General features: G+C 36.1%; 2 protein-coding genes across 2 annotated transcripts; one reads left to right on the top strand and one right to left on the bottom strand.

Moving 5' to 3' along the window:
* Nucleotides 1–6,565: 6,565 nt before the first annotated feature.
* LOC142505085 (phosphatidylinositol 4-phosphate 5-kinase 9-like) lies at nucleotides 6,566–13,319 on the bottom strand. The gene is made up of 9 exons (XM_075617910.1): nucleotides 13,071–13,319; nucleotides 11,002–12,321; nucleotides 10,334–10,501; nucleotides 9,166–9,331; nucleotides 8,788–8,898; nucleotides 8,368–8,555; nucleotides 8,101–8,258; nucleotides 7,572–7,734; nucleotides 6,566–7,012 (listed from the first exon to the last, which is right to left on the bottom strand). The coding sequence occupies exons 2-9, from the start codon at nucleotides 12,270–12,272 to the stop codon at nucleotides 6,736–6,738; spliced, it is 2,502 nt and encodes an 833-aa protein (XP_075474025.1). The 5' UTR covers nucleotides 12,273–12,321; nucleotides 13,071–13,319; the 3' UTR covers nucleotides 6,566–6,735.
* A 2,478-nt stretch (nucleotides 13,320–15,797) lies between these two features.
* On the top strand, nucleotides 15,798–16,232 carry LOC142504958 (uncharacterized). Its single transcript, XM_075617794.1, has one exon. The coding sequence runs from the start codon at nucleotides 15,798–15,800 to the stop codon at nucleotides 16,230–16,232; it is 435 nt and encodes a 144-aa protein (XP_075473909.1).
* Nucleotides 16,233–16,970: the final 738 nt, after the last annotated feature.

The raw sequence follows: 16,970 nt of genomic DNA, 5'->3' as shown, positions 1-16,970 counted from the left end.
ATTTAATTTTATAGTGCAAAGTTCAGTATGAATAAAATATGTTCTTGCTCTGTTTGTATATCTTAAATGTTGGTATAAATATTCCAATTTCCTTGCATCATTCATAGCAATCTCTTACACCTTAGTCCATATGTAGGAATTCTCCGGCAAATTTATATCTGAATTACTTGCTGAAGAACTTTTATTGTCTCATTGTTTATGTTTTTGTGTTTCGGTAAATTTTCAGATAGAATATCCTGAGATTGAAGAGAACACAAAGCCACGCCATTGCTTTATGTCATCCTTTGAGCAGGTTCTCTGGTCATTATAGATGGATTTTTGCACGTGGAATATTTTTTTTTTGGATGGCCTGTTTGTTTTTTTTACTGTATAATTATACAGTGTTGACTGATAGTTAACTTCAATTTTGACTGCAGAAGATTTAACCATTTGATAAGCAGTACCAGTATCTTTGGTTTGCTGCCGACCCGTATGAAATTATCTCTTTTAAGGTATTATTTGAACCTCTGAAGGATCGTTTGCTGGGCACCTTGAGGTGCTTCAAACAAAATATTTTCCAAGAGCTGCAATAGCTCGTGTTCTAAGAAAATATACACTGATGAATTAGATCGAGTTTGATATTAAACCAAGCGAAAAACACTCGAAATAATCATTCGTTAAGAAACACTGATATATTTATATCTTGTGTAACTGAATGACTGAAAATTACTATAGATCAGTTCTGGCTTATATCAGTTCAGTTCGGACAGAACTGAACTGATATAAGCTGAACTGATCAAATCATTTAAGAACAAAAACAAGCAGTTAAACAGAAATAACACAAGATATGTTTATGGATGTTCGGAGACTTCAATTGCTCCTACGTCACCCCTTTTACCACCTCGGGTAAGATCCACTAGAAGACTTTGATTAATTACAACAAGTGTAATAACCCACCCAGCTTAGGACTTACCCACTACCTAACTGAACTTCTAGACTAGACTGAAGGCAGCACTTTCCGATCAACACTTGTTTAACGTCTGTGTGTCAATGACTACATACACAAGTTTATTGTCTTTGTGCAAGACTGTATTTGAGTGGTGGTGTGTGTGCGTGTGTGTGAGAACTGATCACTGAAAACTATCCGAAAGTGTTCTCATACACTGAGGGAAATATGCTTCTAATCTAAGCTGATAACACGATGAAGTGTTCCCTCTGGGCTGATTGCTTCTTGTAAGCTGATATGCTATAAGCGTGCCCTTTTTCTGAATCTTCACACACTCTTATATGTTCTCGTTTTTTTGATGATGGTCTTGAGCTTTGTATAAATAGAGGCATTGAGACCGTACTCCAAGACTCATCATAAGTGATCGTTGCAGCTTGAATGCATTCTTTGGTATATGTGTCTTGACTTTTCTGACATGCCTTCAGGAATCTCTCGGCTTTAATCTTTGCTGCAAGGTCCATTATTGTACTCTTAATCGTACAGATGCTTTTGTATCTTAGTACGTAGCTGGAATCCACTTAGATAAGCTTGTCTTGATCTGCAACTGATTGATTCCTAATTGATGTTCCTAACTGGTCATCTGAACTGATCTTCAGTTGGGCTGGTGAAATCAGTTGACTCGTCAGTTGAACTGATTTCACTCTTTCAGTTGAACTGGTCAGCCGGGTTCTCTATCACTTGAACTCTTCATCAGCTGGTTGGGTTTCTGAAGGTCTTATGTTGAACCACCTATCTGCTGGGCAATCAGTTGAACCGTTCTTTGAGATATCAGTTGAGCTGATTCACTTTGGTTGATCAGTTGATGTTTTCAGTTTGCATCTCGATAGCTTCAGTTTTGGCTTGTTTAACTGATCAGTTCGAAGCCTGATCAGTTCCAACTTCCTACGCACTACGGTAAAATATTAGAAACAAAATAACAAGTTTTGTAAAATTAAAATCAAGATTGCGAACATGAAATGTTCCAATAACCTCTTGCAGATCTCAATTTCTCTATTCGGTTATTGAATTCTGCTTCCACATTTCCCTTTAAAGTTCCAAGTACAGAGATTGATAAATCAACTCCCAAGTTCTTCTCGCACTGGGTTCCAGATTCAAAGATGTTTACGGTAGGTTTCCGTGCCCTGCTTCTTTTCATTGTGTGGGATAAATTATTGAATATTAACCGTGACTGTGATCCTGTATCATGATTCCGGCTTGGTATTGGTTTGGTTAGATGGTGTATACCATAAATATCAGTTTCAAGTATTTCTATGTTCATTTTGACTTTAGTAGTATATACAGTGACTTCTACTTTTTATTATTCATCAACTTTGATAGCTGGGAAACAAAGGTTTATTCATGTCACTAAATCATGTCTGAATATCAAACATGGAATTAGGTGCCGTTTAACTGGTATTTGATGGAAATGGTAATATTATATTTTTACGCATCAACTTAGGAATCATTTGATCTAACCGATAGGTCTTCACTCTGCACTTCCACACATAATCAAAACTACTGTTTCTACTATCAAACCAGACCGGCCGGTTCCCATTGGTCCGGTCCGGGCAGGGCCTACTCTGTAAACCGTTTTTAGTGGTCGGTTCGGTTAAGAACCTATTGGACTGGTCGTGAATCAGTTCAAAACCAGTTCGACTGGTTCACAACATTTTTAAATTTTTTTAAAAAAAATTAATTTGTTTTAGAATTTAATTATTTTCTTATATTTCTTTTGTTAAAAAATTTATTTCTCATATTTAAATTTTAATTTTAGTTACATATATGATTATTTGAATTTTGAACTTTGTTAAAAATATTATTTTAGTAGTATTAGAGAACTACTGCACCTCAACGCATTTCGGGAAGAACCAGCTAGCTATGTCTCTGATTCTTCAACATCAGTCGGTTCGTATCTCCACTCAATTTCACCCAAGCTTAATCCTGGTCATGGATAGATAGCTCAAGTTTTGGCCCCCAGGGTAATTAAAAGTCAGGTGAGCATTGAGCGATAGGACCAAGGAGATGATAAGGGTCAAGTTGGTAATTTCTCTTACATCTTCTCCTCCCTACCAATAAGGCGGGCTGGTCCTCGGGGATCAAAATTTTCCTTGATCGCTCCCACGCAGCTACTTTAGATATAGAAAATATTTGTACAATGAGTTTCACTCTTTCGACTAGGAAGGGAAACCCAAACATAAATATATTTGATTAGATATATATTTTTTTTATTCTAAACTTTGATAAATATTTTTTACTATTTATATACATATTTAAGATTTTTAGAATTTAAAATATATTATTTACTATATTATATTATTATTTTATATAATATAATAAGTTTCCGGCCCGATTGTCTGATTTAATGGTCCGACCGGTTGAACCATTTTTACAAGATGAATCGGTTCGATCATCGGTCCGGTTATGAAACACTGAAGCAAATTACACATAGTGGTATGTCTTTTTTGTCAATTCTCTCTTTAGCTAGACCTGAATACCTTCAAGATCCTATATGATTCTGTTTTGTGACAGTGCTTCAATATACAGTTGCAGTTATACTTCAAGACAAAGCCACCGGAGGCAAATAAACTACAACCTGCTCCTGTAGCTAATGGGAATGCCGCTCCTGGTGCCCCACCTAGGCCTTTGCCTCCTCCACCCCAAGCTCCACCTCCTCCCCCACTATAAGGATGTTGGATCTCGGTTTTCTCGTGCCCCAAACGCAGCGGAAGTTTAAAAATTTTTGTTTTATTTTGACAATCAAAATATGTTTATGTTTGGGCACTGGTATGGTTTTACGATTAAACATTCATAGGGTGTTAGAATTATACTTTTAGTGAATTAAATCACTTGGCTTCAACTAATCCGGTATAGGCGGATCTAGCTCTTGATGAATCTCTACGAACGATCTTCAAATCTCCTTTGTATATTCTTCTAATCAGGTCCACGACCAGATTACTTGTTTCTCTTCCAACTTGCACTAGAAAGTATAGAAGGATTTTTCGTTGGAGATTAAAAATCGAGAGGCGGCATAAATCAAAACTTCTTTGATGTGGCCGAAATTTGAGAGAGGAGAAGGAGAGTAATTTCGAAAATCATGGTGTCATGGAGGCTAGGGTTTTTCAAAATTATGAATCAATTCTCATTAACCTTAAGCCTAATACACATATATATAAGCTTAGGGCTCATTAATTAAATTAAATACTTAATGGGCTCAATCAATTAATTATTCTAGTCCAACTAGTTTAATTGATTAATTAATATTTTAAAGCCCAATTAAAAATCTTAATAATATGTATGTTGGTCTTGTATTCCTACAAGCCCATTATACATATACCCATTACATTTAATTTTAATCCCTTATAAATTCAACACTTGAATTTAATATTTAAATTATAAATTCAACTCCTTGAATTTATCACCTCCAAAATTTAATATTTAATGAACCCAACTTTTTCAACTCCTTGAATTCATTCTCTCCAAGTTTCATAAATTCAACTTCTTGAATTTACTATCTCATAAATTCAACTCCTTGAATTTATTTTCTCAAAATTCAATTATCATAAATTCAACTACTTGAATTTATTTTCTCAAAATTCAATTATCATAAATTCAACTACTTGAATTTACTATATCATAATATAAATTCAACTCCTTGAATTTATTCTCTCAACGGGGACAAAATAATCCAGTACTTGTGTGACCCTCAATGGTTCAGGGATACAGCTAGCCGTGGGTTCACATCTCCATGTGATTCAGAATAACATTTATTCTTATTCGGGTTTACCCTAGTTAACCCCATTCTTTTCATCAACTCTTTGATCAAGAATGTCAGAACTCATTTCTGATTGCACCCATCGGATCATTGTAAGAGCGTCTAGTAGCATCGCCCCATGATCCCCTAGGTATCACTGATAGTGCCTGCAAGAACCAGTCGATTATGATTAGCGTACAGTACGGTCCCTTCATCTCATATATCCCGATCGAATCTGCAACCATTGGTTCATCGAGGGTTGCATAATAATTCGATAACTATGTGATAACTATAAATAGTGGCATCGCGTGTACGGTTGGAGAACTCCTTCTCTAACGTACATCTCATACTCTGGCCAGAGATTCCACTCACTATTATTTCATCATATCACATAGGATATCCACACCCGTAGGCGAGCGGTGAATCCCCGACTACAATGCATTGGTTCCTATATGTGTCGCAACTGTACCCAACCTGCCACCTGATGACTCTCCTGGAGCCGATAAACGAGTCAAAGCACAGCCCTAGCATATAGAGCTTCAATGTTGTCCCGGGTCATAAGGACTAATGATGTACAATCATAACCACGGACTTATCCTCTCGATGAATGATAACCACTTGGAAAGTCCGATGGAGGGTTGTTCGGTATAATCATCATATGACTACCCATCTGCATGTTTAGACATCTCGATGCCCTTACCAAGAAACGCAGTACACAACATCACAGATGCTAGTCTCGAGCTCAAGCGACATTTATCCCTGTTTTAGGCGGCTGAATCGACTAGGAACGAATTTAGAAAATGCAGTGTTTACAAATGAGTTTCAACATCGAATTACGATTCATTTGTATTAAAGTATAATCAAAGACTTTATCCATGCTGTTTGCATTGGTATACAGATAAAGTATAACAAGACCATAAAAAGTTAAATTATATTAAAATAAAGATTATTTATTTCACTTGAGTCAATAAATTTCCTAGTCAACCGTTGGCTTGCAGGGCATCTACTCTAACAAAGGACCCCCACCAATGGCATTGAGTGGAAACCTCCCAAGGCCTCCATATGTTGTACCTGGATCATTACCTCCTCCTCCTCTGACCAATGGACCCTGGCCAATGCCTCCAGGCGGAAACTTTCCTGCACCACCACTTCCTTCAGTTGGCAACGGTCCAATGTCAGATTTTACTATGAGACGGCCTCCCATGCCGCCTCCTTCTCAAGGGTTCCCATGACAACAAATGCAAGGCCAGGGAGGACGTCCACCCCCTCCACCTCCAAACATTGGTTGAATATCGATGTATCTTAATGATGCGATATGTTTTTGTTATCCGTATTATGTTTGGACAATACAAGTTCAATTACAAATGGCCTTATGTTTAAAAATGCTATTGACATGGAGGTCATTGGATGTTTTGGTCGAGGACTATAAAAATAGCAATATTTATATATGGAGAGGTTATTTTGAATTAGTAAAATTCAGCTGGTAGAAAATACTTGCTCCTGGACGTTATACAACTTGTAATGACTGACTATCGATGGCCCTAGAACGAACCACGTCTAAGCGATATACAATCTGTCCTACCTGACTACCGATGATCATAGTGTGAACCATGTCTAAGTACAAGCAATGTATGAGTACGTCTCACAAGCATACAGATTTTTAACCGGTGGTTGCTAGAACTGCAGATACAATGAGATATCAAAGCATTATATGCTTTGAGTGATATGCTTTGATAGAACGAGAATATTTTTTAAAACACAAAACCAAATACACCCTTGACTTTTTTCTTTTCCTTTTTTTTCGCATATATTTGCCTTAACTTCATTTACTAAGGAAATCTCCAAGAACATAGAATCAGATAAATCCATCACTATCTATACCTCAATACATGGAATGTAGCACATGCTTCATAACCATTTAAAAATCAATGAAGACAAATAATTGCACTGGGTGTTGCTATAATTGGCTGACGTGGACAAAAAAAGAACATGGCAACACAAGAAATCATTAAGGCTCTCTCTAACTTCCCAGTGCATTTGGTGGAAAAACCTTCTTAATGAAGGCTAAAAAGCGCTCGGAGTAGAATGTAGGGTCGACTGCGGATATCAAATCTGAATCGAACTGAATAGATTTGTATGTATGTTCGATCTTCTTACTCATGTTGTATGCTTGCAGGATATCGATAATGCCTAGATACAAGACGACATCATACACCTCGTGAAACAACTGTGTGTTGCCATTCCCAGGTATGAGCTCTGCTCTTGCAGGCATATTTACTCCAAGTTGGATTTGGAGTCTGTAAACAAAAACCAAAATATACAACTGTCAAAATGAAGGGTCAAATACTCATGTAAAGGCGAGCAAGGACAGACAGACGACGACAACCCATTTTCTTGATTAAAATTTTGGATCTTAACAAGGTGTAGGTAATTGCTTGACTGACCATCTTGATGGATATTTCATGTGTATGTACTTTTAAGTATGTAGAACCAAGTGCTGGATATTACACCAAAATTTATAGTTGTCATAATACAGCTTGCATTTTTTAAACAATACAATAATCCAATAATCATATTTCAATAGTTCCCGCCACATAAATTCATAGGATAGTAGGGTCAATTGTTGACAAAATACAGAAATTGAGCTCTTGATCTTACGAAGAAGCTTAATATCTTTGACTAAATTATTGTTGCTGTAATCTTGGTATTTATTCAGTCTGCAGATTTCAAGACTTTTGTAATATTGTTCAAGTGTTCTTTTAAAATAAGAATCAAATATTTCCAAGGGAGACGGATTCTGGTGATGAGATTGCTGATAAACTACACACCACAAAGTAGCATAAAAAATGATAATACCTTGCTGTACCAGGAAGCAGAAGGTCAACTTCCTCATCCCCGGTTGAAGAGGATGCTCGCAACCGGTTGCCTCTAATATGAGGTCCCACAACGATGCTATCGTCATCAGAACCACGAGGGACCAAGACGAGGCCTTGAGGAGATAAGTCATCGTCCATAGACTCTGAGTGGTAAAGCAGCAATTAAAAGTGAGAAACCAGAGAATATCAACATAATTTCAGCAATAGTCGACCAGACATATAGTGATATTACAATCAGAAATTAAAAAGAGAAAAAAAGATCAACTTTCCCGTTAATTTCAAACAGACATAGTTTACAGCCAACTAACGTTAAGTCCAAAAACATCGACGAACCAGAGGATATTTTGCAACATGGAGATTAAAGTGTGTGAAGTTTTTTCTGTTGTTACTCAGTTGCGTAAATCTTTGTATATAAGAATCTCCCAAAACGATAGGTCATCTTCTACTGATGCATGATGAATTTAATTTTTTTGACAAGTTAAGGAAAACTAGTAACCAGAAAAACTTACCATCTTCTGCAACAATCCCCAATCCATCAATCGAAGCATGCTTACTATGAGACATAAGAGAACGTAGGTGTTGAGGTGCTCGGTAATGAACGCCTAGCAAGAGGCTGTAATCCATTATGTGCTCTGATTCCAAGAATTTACTATCTGTTTCAATCTGTCTGCAAAAGCAGGAACCAAAACACTACATAAGTGTGGCTACAAAATAAAATATTACACGGAAAGAGCATCCAAAATATCTAAAAACATTGCAACTTAATCCCTGCTTACTGTAAGAGGTCATCACGCCAAGAAGGTTCCAGGTAAAAGCAGTAATTTAAATCAAGATCTTTGAGTATGGTATTCTCATCAATTTCGACCTTATCAGCAGAGCGTCCCAATGTAGACCCTTTGAGATCAAATCTTCGATGGATTCTTAACTCTGTACAGAACATATTCCCCATCACCACAAATCGAAACTGCAAAGTAGGGCGCTAAGGTTAGTACATATACAGTTTCAGATATCAAAAATAAAATCCAAGGCATATTTTCCTAAAGACAAGGCTGTGTTTTCTGATAACACAAGTTTTTCCATAAAATTCCAGTCAACCAATAACTATGCAATGGTTTTTAAAACCATGAACGACTAACATGCAGATTTTCTCATGCATTCTTGGAAGTACATGAATTGATAGTTTCCATCTATGTTACCTTTTGACCACCAGAAGGTATAATTCGGTGAAGACCAAAAAATTTAGTGATAAGAGTGTTATCATATCTGCGCACGTGACTATGATAGTTCGGTAGCATTTGCAGCAGAACCTGCAGGTTAAACATGAGACGCACTTTAACATAAGTACATCAAATACAAAAAAAATCTTTAATGCAAACTTCTTCAAGTATCGGTAAAAAGCATCAAGTATGAAGAATTCAAAGCAACTGCAAGACAATAAAAAAGGTAAACATGAAGATTATGAACCTTCACTTCAGATTTTCACTTTAACTCAAGGCACTTCGTGTAACACTTAAAAGCATGAAGTATCAAAAATTCAAAGCAAGACAATATAGGTGCACATAAAGATGATGAACCTTCACTTCAGATTTTCGTAATGTCTTGATCATGAAACGATCATCTTGAGACAGTAGAAAGACACTGCCACTCTTTCCAGGAGATGAAAGTTCTCTCAAGGCATCATTTCCACATATGGACACCATGTAGTCAGCAGCATCAATTTTAAACATCTCTCGCAGGTTCCTTTAAGTAAAACAAATGTTTGAGGTTAAGAAGGAAACACAATCAATTTACACACCCAAAACTCAACAGTGTATCAGGGCATTTTTCAAGTGCTTAAACTTCATTCTAATCATGAAGCATTAGCTTCCCGGAGGTATCGTGCATACTGTGGCGAATTAAAAATTTGGTTGAGGGACATTAGCTAGACTATTTTGGGATTATATCTATACTATTTTATTAAGTTTGAGACACTTAGAGTAACTAACTTTAGTGCCATGGTTTGTATTAATAATTATATATATTAATAAAATGTTAAAATTTTAATGCAACTTATATGTAGTTCAGCGGATAGAGTCATTGTTTCTTAGAGTTTAGGTTATAGGTTCAATTTTTATTGAGCTCATATTTTTATTCTTTTATTTTTCAATTTATTTTTAAATTTATATATCAAAATTACAGTGTAGTCCCTCTTTTTTTTTATAATTATATTTTGATCCTCATTTAAATATAAATCAAATGAATTATAAAAAATATTATACAAGCACACAACGCGTGCGTTGGTGTACTAGTACTCAGAAATGTTATATATGAACTTTGAAATTATACTCCACAATTATCACTGCTCACCCCTGCTTGGCATGTCTTATCACATTTAAATAAAAAAATACAACCATGATAGGTTAAAATTATTTGTTCAAGGCCACTACCAATCAGGTTGAAGTGGCAGGTCACACCACATATAATGAAGGAAGGGTGAAGCTTCGATCTCCCTCTCTCACATGTAGCTCAAGCAAGGCATCTATCTGATTCAACGCTACCTACAGAGGCTTTCTCAAAGAAACGGAGGCATGATAAGATACTCGATGACTGTTTGATAACAGCTTGTGCGTGAAAAATTTATACTCGAAAAAATAAAAAAATTTGAAACATTTAAAATTTCTGTGATAAAAAACCTTTTGCAAACAATGATAGACAAAACTGCACTAGACCTTTACTAGAGAAAATGATTTTTTCACAACATACCTGAAAACCATTGGGCAATAATCTTTCCACTTAAAATCCTCAGATTGATGTGGTGGTGTCAGTTGTGAACCTTCTTTTGGAAAAGTCATCCAAAAACTGGCACGTGGACCAAAGTCAGTTGCCCGAACTTCTCGCCTTTGTATGGGGGTGATTTTCCCCACAGTGTATCTGGTCATATTCTAATTTTTAGTTTTAGTTTATGAAAAAGGCAAAAACAAGATTAAATAGGAATAGCCAATATTATTCATATTTAGAACACATATACAACAACTAGACTAAGCAGAAAAGGAGAAGTCAATCAACCCAACTACCAAAATTTCAGAAATCTTTACACACAGAAATTGAATAAGTTGCCACTCACCGAGCTAGAGACACTTTACACACGCTCAAACGTGTGTTGGTGCCACATTCATGTTAAACTTAAATTATCGATGAAACGTTCACCTTAAATCTTGCATACTTCACAAAACTGCTTTACTAGGTATCTTTTTCCAACTAATTTTCTCAGCTCTGTTCCTTTTCGACTTGATTTTGTTTACTTAAGCAGATATTTCTTCTCAACCATTATTTTTCATGATCCTAACTCTAATGCTTTTATGTGTAAATGGGTGCGTGCATAAACATGAATATGTATCTCGGAAAAGAAGCAACGAAAATGTTAAACACACCTGATTCCAAGCTGAAGGCTTAGCATCAAATCATAGCTCCTATGGCCTTTGATAATTTGTTCTCCAGGTCTCTTTATATCCCTTGCAAGTCTCTTTTGTCGTCTTTTTTCTCGTTTAGATGATAATGAAAAGTGATTGCTCAATACAAGCTCACTGATCAGAACCCCTTGCATGTACTCTCTTTCCAAGATTGGAGCTTTCACATCCTCCTCATCTCCGGCTTCTAAAATATCAGTATCAGACATGCTGGATGACCTACGGTGACCCAAAAGTCTCTCAATGGATACTTCAAGACTCCAACGCCGTTCCAGCGTAACATTTGTTGAGTTAGATTGTTCCAGATTCATTAAGCTCTCACTGGATAGTTTGTTGGATGAATTCTGACCAGAACTTTGGTTCCCCCCGAACATTAAATTTCCCATATCTAATGATGTTTCATGATGAATAATTGAAACCTGGTTCTGTTTTCTCAAATCAGGTAGCAACCCTTGCTTTCTCAGAGTGTTAAGGTACAATCGCTGACTGGCTGGAAGCCTGTTAACTTTTGGGTAGAACGTACCTTTACCATCCTTCAACCCCTGAGTCCAAGTTCCAACATAGCAACTACCATTGCTCCACTTGTATACACCAAATCCATGCATCATACCATTTAGCCATCTTCCTTCAAATGAATCCCCGTTGGTCCAAGTAAGAGTCCCCTTCCCCGACATTTTTCCACCCTTCATATTTCCCAAATACATATTGCCGTTGGCCCATGCATACTTACCCTCTCCTTCGGGGGTTCCTCGTATCCATGATCCTTCAAAGATATCTCCATTGGGAAAACTTTGATGCCCCAAACCATGTTTCAAATTCAAACGCCACCGACCCTTATAGGTCGTATTGTCAGATTTAACATACGTACCAGTACCATGCATATAACCACCTGAAAACTCACCCTCGTAAATGGCTCCAGATGACCACTGAAGCTTTCCATATCCATGCCTCACCCCACATCTCCACTCGCCCTCATATTTGCAACCATCAGACCACGCATAGTTCCCAGAACCCTCGGGTATATTTCCATGCAGGGATCCGGAATATGAGTCCCTATTGGGCAATATGATCTCTCCACTTTGGAAGCCATTGATTTCTGAAGAATGTGAAACCTCTCCATTTAATTCAACGACACAGCTTTTATCACCCGAAACTCTCAAATCAAGAGATTTTGTCCTATCAGACAAACTGAGTGCCCTTTCAACATCATTAACAAAGGCCACAGGGTCAGACATGCATAATGCTAAAGACTTTTCAGCTCCAAATTAGACTGGTGGGAAGCACCTTAAAAAAGAAATATATTGATCATCAAATGAACTAATCACACAGGACAGACATCAATATATGTCGGTATCCGAAAAAGGGTAACATGGAAGACAGATCTTAAACAAACACCATAAAACTAATTCAAGTTTTTTGGATGACTTTTCAAAAATGGTTACTATTGCCCTCTTTGATATACTAAGCGAACCTTCATTGAAACTAAACAGTATCAAACACTAATGCCGTTTCATTTTACTTTTATGTATATCTTCCAAAGTCTGTTGTATGCCCCGATAATTCAATTTAACATATTTTTCAATCAAATAAACAGACTCCAACATATACCAAAGAAATTTCATCATATAAAGACCACATCATATTTACATTCTCACATCAAGTTACGAAATATAATAAGGAAGAACACACAATTTGAACAAGTAAATGAAATAAACAGAGAAAAAAAACACAAAATTCTGACCCTTTTCCTGCAAAACTTGAGCAACCACAACGATATAAAATCAAATTCTGGAGTTGTTTGTCTGACCGCCATTTGTCAAACAACAAAGATAAAAAAAAACCCTCAAATTTTATCTCGACATAAAACTAAGCAGTAAGATTTTAACGTTATCAAACATGACATGAAAACAAAAACCCATTAACAGTATTCTTAATTCAAGCCTCAAAGGTATGTCAATGGCGAAAAGGTAATAGGACGCAAACTACTGTTCATACGAATAATTCATAGTCCCAAACGATTAAAGAAAAACTACCTTGAGCTCAGAGAAAAAGTTGAAAGAGACAGCAGAACGATGGAAGACGAAGAAGGAAGGAGGTGAAAGCAACTTTTTTCTCAATCTCTAAGACGTCTTTTTTTATGGATTTAGCGCTAGGAGGAGAAACGAAAACGATCGAATCCCAAGAAACTGTGGGCAGGTAGCAACTTTTGAGCTTCAAATCCCTCGATGTCCATTAATGTAACGTAAATATCTTGGCAGATGGGGTCCGGCGACCAAGGAAACATGTTCAAACTTGAATTTACGTGCAAATTACCGACTGTCATGGGATATTAGTTAATGCGATGTAAGATTATCATCGGGTAAATTAGGAAACCTCATATTCAAATTTCAACGTCGAATTACTTTGTAAGATCTAAAATCTTAATTTCAACTCTTTAATTTTGATAAAATAATCAAAAATATCTTTGATTTTATTACTAGGCCAGAAATGATATCAAAATATAAGTAAAATTATTTTAAACATACAAAATTATTATTATTAAGTAATTAAATTTTTGAAGATGAGAATTTTCTTAAATAATATGGATCCAAACACAAGTTTGAAATTAATTATTTACAGGATTTATTACCATTTACAGGATTTATTACCATACTTTAAAATATTTGAAACAAAAAGACCTAATCAGTCTTAGATATCAAGAGCAAAGTGAAACTTATCAGTATACAAAAGTAAAGTTATGATTCAGTCTAATAAGTTATTAGAAATAGTATCGAAATCTTATACTCTCTGGAGATCTTAGAGAAATCCAAAAGACGGTATAAAATTATGACAGTATGTTATATTATGTACCACAAAAAGTGTAAAAAATCATTGAAAAACAAGAAGAAATTCTTATAAAACTAAAAGATATTCAAACTTTAGAACAAAGAAGTTCTAGTAAAAGGAATTCGGGAGAAAATTTATCAATATCCTTTGGTACTGAACCCTTATTACATCAAAGAAGGACGACCAAGGTGATGTCAAAATCTTTACCGACGAAGAAAAATGATCAATCTAATTAAAAATGTCTAGAGATGAGATTAATCTGATGACAACTTTAGAAAGGATTGATTTCGATGATCTCCAAGATCATGCATAATCTTTTACAAATCTCAGGGTCATACAACTGAAGATAAAAGCAACTGGGGTGAACCGCCCTCAAATATAGATGCAATTCATGGATCGAAGAAAATATAGTCATGCAACTTTTCTTCGTCAAAATGTCAAGTCGCTGGATAGAAATGCTAATCAGAGAATATGTCCCTGACAATCCAGATACTTTGGCATGAATAGCATCTTTTATCAAAAGAAATTTGTCAGAATTGTATAATATGACAACATTAAAAAATGATTACAAAATATTAAGGGGTATTAACAAATGTACTCCTTTATGTTGTAAAAAAAACGATCTTCCAATAATCATTGGAAGTGAGCCACAAAGACATAAAATGAAGAGTTTTAGATCTCATCTTTATGCCAAAAGTGGAAGATGTTGTTGGAAACCAAGAACGGTATGGTCTAGACAAAAAATCATATTTTATAAATCTGGGTAGAGAAGTGCATCATCAAGAGTAGGATGTCATCTCAAGCATTGAGCGCATCTCGATGCACGAGAAGAACACCTAAAAGAAAACTTTTAGAAGAGCTCACATCCGAGCAAATGAAAGTTTTAAAAATTGTAATTGCTGGATGAAGGGAAATTTTATTTCCGAGTTTAATTGATTTAATTTCTTAACTTAAAAGATTTCCCTAATATTATCTTTTCCTTTTTGATTTGATGTGTATAATATTTAATGAGATTTTGCCTTTCGAGATGATGATATAAATATGTAAATGTTATCTTGATAAGGTACCAATATTTAACTCTCCTTGTTTTGATAGGTTACCTTGTGGAGATAAACTCTAGGAGAGAGAGGATGTTTATAAATAAGAAGAGGAGGACATTGACGGTGACGGATGCTTGATAAATCATACATTCACTTTCGCACTTTGTGGAGTTTTAGAGAAAAATACTATCAACGTTGTTGCTGCCGTGAAGCGTGTTGTCGTGATTGCTGAGGACACTTCAGACAACATGCATGCGAGTGTTGGCTGAAGATTGTGTTTTGTTGCTTCAAACTTTTGCATCGATTCTTTTCTTTCTTGAATAACTTTTATTCTGGGTGTTTGTGTTTAGAAAGAATTTGTTTTCTCAAAGTGTTGAGAAAATTGATTTTTGTGAAGATCACTAGCGATAGGTTTTTGTAAACGTTTTGATTTTCTAGTGATGAACTTTTGCCCCGAGGCACCGCACAAGTATTTATACTTGTGCATATTTAGTCTTGTCCATCTATTTATTTAAAGTCATTTTGTGTTATAAAGTTTAATATTCCGCTGCATGTTGTCTTAAATGTTGTAATATTTGACACAACACTTGATTCTGATAAAAGACAAATTCATAATCCTATATTACTGCTGTCATATTAACTTACATCTGTCAAGAGTTTTGACTAACAAGTGGTATCAGAGCCTTCTCTTGATATACTAAGTGCTGATTCTGGTTTTACTTTTGTTTTGACAGGAAATATCTAATGGACACATCACTTGCAAACGCAGCACTTCGACCACAAGTCCTAGATGGAACCAACTACATTCTATGGAATGTCAAAATCATATACTACATAAAATCCATAGATGAACGGGCATGGTAGCGTGTCATCAACGGGTGGATTCCACCGATAATGATAGATCAAGATGGTGACAGCTTGCCAAAACCGGAAACTGACTGGACTACCGATGAAGTGCAGAACTCGAATTATAACTCAAAGGCATTAAATGCAATATTTACTACAGTCGACATGAACATGTTCAGTTTTATCACAAACTGTACTTCTGCTAAGAATGCATGGGATACTCTCCAACGACACTGTGAAGGTTCTGAGAGTGTGCGACAAACAAGACCGAGGATGCTTACATCCAAGTTCGAGATGATGAGGATGGAAGAATCTGAAAACATACTGGATTATGATCGTGGCCTATGGGAAATTGCTAATGAGGCGTTCAGCCTTGGAGACCCCATCTCCAATGAACGATTACTTAGTAAGTTTCTCCGTTCTTTGCCTGAAAGATTCAACATAAAAATTTGTGCTATAGATGAGGCCAAGGACACGACTTAGATGGCTTTGGAAGATCTTATCAGTTCACTTCGAACTTTCGAGATGAACGTGGATATGCAGAAGAAGGACAAAGGTAAAACGATTGCCTTCCAAGTATCAAATGATTACTATAATGATCTTCTTCAAATATCCCAAGAGGTTAATGAGTCGGACCTTTGTGAGGATTCCATCGCCTATATCACAAAGAGAATTGGGGATTATTTGAAAAGAATCAGAGACAAAAAAAAGTCTGAACAACCATCAAGGTTTCCGAGTCTTCCAACACCTGAAAGGCCACAAAAGTTTCCTACTCAACAAAAATTCTGACCAAGGAATGAAGACAAGGGTCAATTTAATTCCAAGAAGTATGATTCAGTGCAATGTAGAGAGTGCAATGGATTTGGGCACTATGCCAATGGATGTGCTAACATATTACGAAAGAACAAGGGCTATAATGTGTCTCTAAGCGATGAAGAATCTGATGAGGAGGAGAAATCAAATGATGGAGACAATCACACCTCCTTGAATGCACTGGTGACAGAAAAACGTTGGCTGCAAGTGAACCTGTTAGGTGTTGCCACACTTGGGCGCAACATGTGCGCAAAATCAGTCTGTTTAAAATCTACCTCTTCTGGAAATTCGAGTGTAAATGATAAGTTGAAAGCTGATGATGAAGAAATCACTCTTGAGAGTGTACAAAAGCTTTATGAGGAGTTGTATGCCGATCAGACCAAAAGAAAAAAGCTCAACTCAACTCTC

The sequence above is a fragment of the Primulina tabacum genome, chromosome 10, assembly GCF_025594145.1.
Source record: "Primulina tabacum isolate GXHZ01 chromosome 10, ASM2559414v2, whole genome shotgun sequence".
NCBI classification, from domain to species: Eukaryota; Viridiplantae; Streptophyta; class Magnoliopsida; order Lamiales; family Gesneriaceae; genus Primulina; species Primulina tabacum.
The sequence above is the reverse complement of the archived record's forward strand: the minus strand, read 5'-3'. Positions and strand labels throughout refer to the sequence as shown.

What these genes read in the sequence shown, in the direction of transcription:
- LOC142505085 (XM_075617910.1), bottom strand. Translation starts at nt 12,272, where the DNA reads ATGTCTGACCCTGTGGCCTTTGTTAATGATGTTGAAAGGGCACTCAGT. An exon ending in TACCTTCTGGTGGTCAAAAG is followed by an intron (nt 8,556 to 8,787) that starts GTAACATAGATG and finishes CCTACTTTGCAG; the next exon opens with TTTCGATTTGTGGTGATGGG. An exon ending in TGGCGTGATGACCTCTTACA is followed by an intron (nt 8,259 to 8,367) that starts GTAAGCAGGGAT and finishes CTGCTTTTGCAG; the next exon opens with ACAGATTGAAACAGATAGTA.
- LOC142504958 (XM_075617794.1), top strand. Translation starts at nt 15,798, where the DNA reads ATGATAGATCAAGATGGTGACAGCTTGCCAAAACCGGAAACTGACTGG.